At 58.4% G+C, this 2,373-nt stretch overlaps 1 protein-coding gene across 1 annotated transcript in view; it reads right to left on the bottom strand.

Annotated features, from left to right (window-relative positions):
* Positions 1 to 480: 480 nt before the first annotated feature.
* Positions 481 to 2,373, bottom strand: part of E2F2 (E2F transcription factor 2) — a 24,767-nt gene continuing 22,874 nt past the window's right edge. The window contains exon 4 of the mRNA XM_056826176.1: positions 481 to 2,035. Within this exon, the coding sequence (XP_056682154.1) occupies positions 1,612 to 2,035 (424 nt within the window). The 3' untranslated portion in view covers positions 481 to 1,611. The remainder of the gene's footprint in view (positions 2,036 to 2,373) is intronic.

Genomic DNA, 2,373 nt, shown 5'->3' with positions numbered 1-2,373 from the left:
AAGGCCACAGTTAAATCTGGCAGATGTCTTCTTTCCAACATTCCCTCCAGAGACAAGAAGCACCACCAGAGCCCAGGTGGAGGCCTGCCCCGTGTATCGGAGCTCCCTTTCTTCCCTCTCAGACCTCTGAAAGGTGGCCTGGAGCCGCAAAGTTCCCTGACAAGCCCAAGCGTCCCTGCTCCCCTCCAGGGTCTCGGGGGGCCACCTGACAGGTCCCCCCGGGCTCCCAGAGCTCCTGGGCCACGGTCGGACAGGCCCCGGGCAGTGCCGGCCTGGCGGATTCCTCAATGAAGGAGTTTATTCCTAGCTTCATGGCAAGTTTATTCAGAGGGGGTGTCTGACAGCACCGTGGCCTTCCTTCAGCTGCCTTGGATCCCTGATGTGGCCAAACGGGGCCCCTGAGCCTGGCCTCGGTGTCTAATGTCCCCCCCAGCCTCCATCCCCGGCTCTAAGGAGCCCAGAAAACACTCATTTAATGAGTTTATCATAACACAATTTAATGCCACAAATTTCAACTTAAAAGAAAGAAAGAAAAAGTGCTTCCCAGCCAGCCCAGAGGGCTTGGGTCCGCCGCCCTAAAAAAAGTCCGCATCTTTGCCAGCAGACAGAAGGTCCAACCTGCCAGGGCCGCCCCATCCCCGACGGGGGGCCATCGGAAGGGGGTGTCGTGTCAGTGTTCCGGGGCCTCCTCCTTCCTCCTGAAGGTAGTGCTTTACAGAGTGGGGAGGGGGAGAGGAGGCCGGGGAAGAGAAGGGGCGGACGAGGGGCCTCTTCCATCCATCCACCCCAGGCTGCACACATCAGGGCCCCGGAGAGTCTCTTCACTGGAGAATCCTTGGCCAGACAGAGGGCTGGTGAGCCGGGCGTGGAGGGCAGGGCTGGCACCTTTCCGTGGCACAGAACGATGCCCGTCGGGCCCGGAGCACCGAGCTCCCGTCAGCTGCCTACAAAGGGGAAGGGAGGGAACGAGAGGGCCTGGCACTGGCACGGCTAGTCTGGCCACGCTGTGCCAAGCCTGTCCCACAGACAGACAGACAGATACACACACGCACACGCACGCACACACGCACAGCCTCCCCCACCAGCGCTGAGGAAGTATCAAAGCTATCCAGGAGGCTCAGAAGGGCTTCTAGGAAGCTCTTGGATGAGTTGGGGGCGGGACATGAGGCAGGGGGCTGGCTGTGTGGGTGGGGGGGGAGGGGAGTCTGTTTTTCTTTAAGAAATAAAAAACAAAAACACAGAAACAAATGGTTTCCCTGCTGTAGCAACCCTGGGAATGTGGTCAAAACACTGAAACAACTGAAACCTGAAAACCCAAAATAAATACAACAATGATTAAGTGCATGGTGGGCGCCTGGGCCCTGAGTCCGATCGAAGCACCATTAACTTGGGTCTAAACCCCTCTGAGGAGTGGAAGGAGCCCCTCAAGCCAGCCCGTGAGCCCCGGTAGAAGGGCTCCCCGGGAGCTGATCAGGGATGGGGGCAGAAGGAAGAGGGGCACCCCCGATTCCCATCCCCCACCGCCCCGCTCGTGGGTGCTCCTGGAGGACCCCTCGGGGAGGGGAAGGAGTCAGACCAGAGAAGGCTGGGGAGCCGGGGCGCCGAGGTTCCCTAGTTCCTCAGGAGATCTCCCAGGTCGTAGGACTCAAAGAGGTCGCTAACGCCCTCCCCGCCATCCAGGCCCCACAGGTAGTCCTCCTCGTCCAGGGGGGGGGAGAAGTTGACCAGAGGCGAACCGCTCAGGGACGAGGACAGCAGCTGGTCCTCCGTCTGCTGCAGGAGGGGATGCGGCAGGTCCAGGAGGCCTTCGTTCACCTCCAGCAGGGCCTGGGATGGCTGGGACTTTGGAGCCCCGGCTAAGGAGGGAGAGAGAGAGCAATGAATGACACCCCTGCCCCACGCGGCGCCCCCACTATCCCTCAGGGAGGGGGCGCCCCCATGGACAGGCCTAGAGGGGACCCCGAGATCCTCTGAGGAGGAAACTAACTCATCTAGCCCTGAACGTGACCAATGAGCAACCTGAGGCCCAGGAGGTTAGGGTGACTCACCCAAATTCTCCATGATAAATCAACGGACCCATTTCTCAGAAGAATGCTTTTAAACGCGTGCAATAAAATCGGGGAGATTACGAGGGAAACTAATCCTATTGAAATAGAATTATTGCTATAAAATATGTGCAGATATATATGCATGGATAACTAGCTTGTCTAGGTACACACATACCCAATTCATCCATTGTACCACCTAGCTGCTGCTGTCACACTGGTGACACACAACAGGCCTAGCTGGGAATGAATGGAGAACTCCGGACTCCTGGGTGTCCGAGGCTCTTTCTACCATATCACAGCCTCTCCCACAGGGTGTGCAGGAAGG

Source organism: Monodelphis domestica, chromosome 4 (genome assembly GCF_027887165.1).
Source record: "Monodelphis domestica isolate mMonDom1 chromosome 4, mMonDom1.pri, whole genome shotgun sequence".
Classification (NCBI taxonomy): Eukaryota; Metazoa; Chordata; class Mammalia; order Didelphimorphia; family Didelphidae; genus Monodelphis; species Monodelphis domestica.
This window is presented reverse-complemented; position numbering and strand designations above follow the sequence as displayed.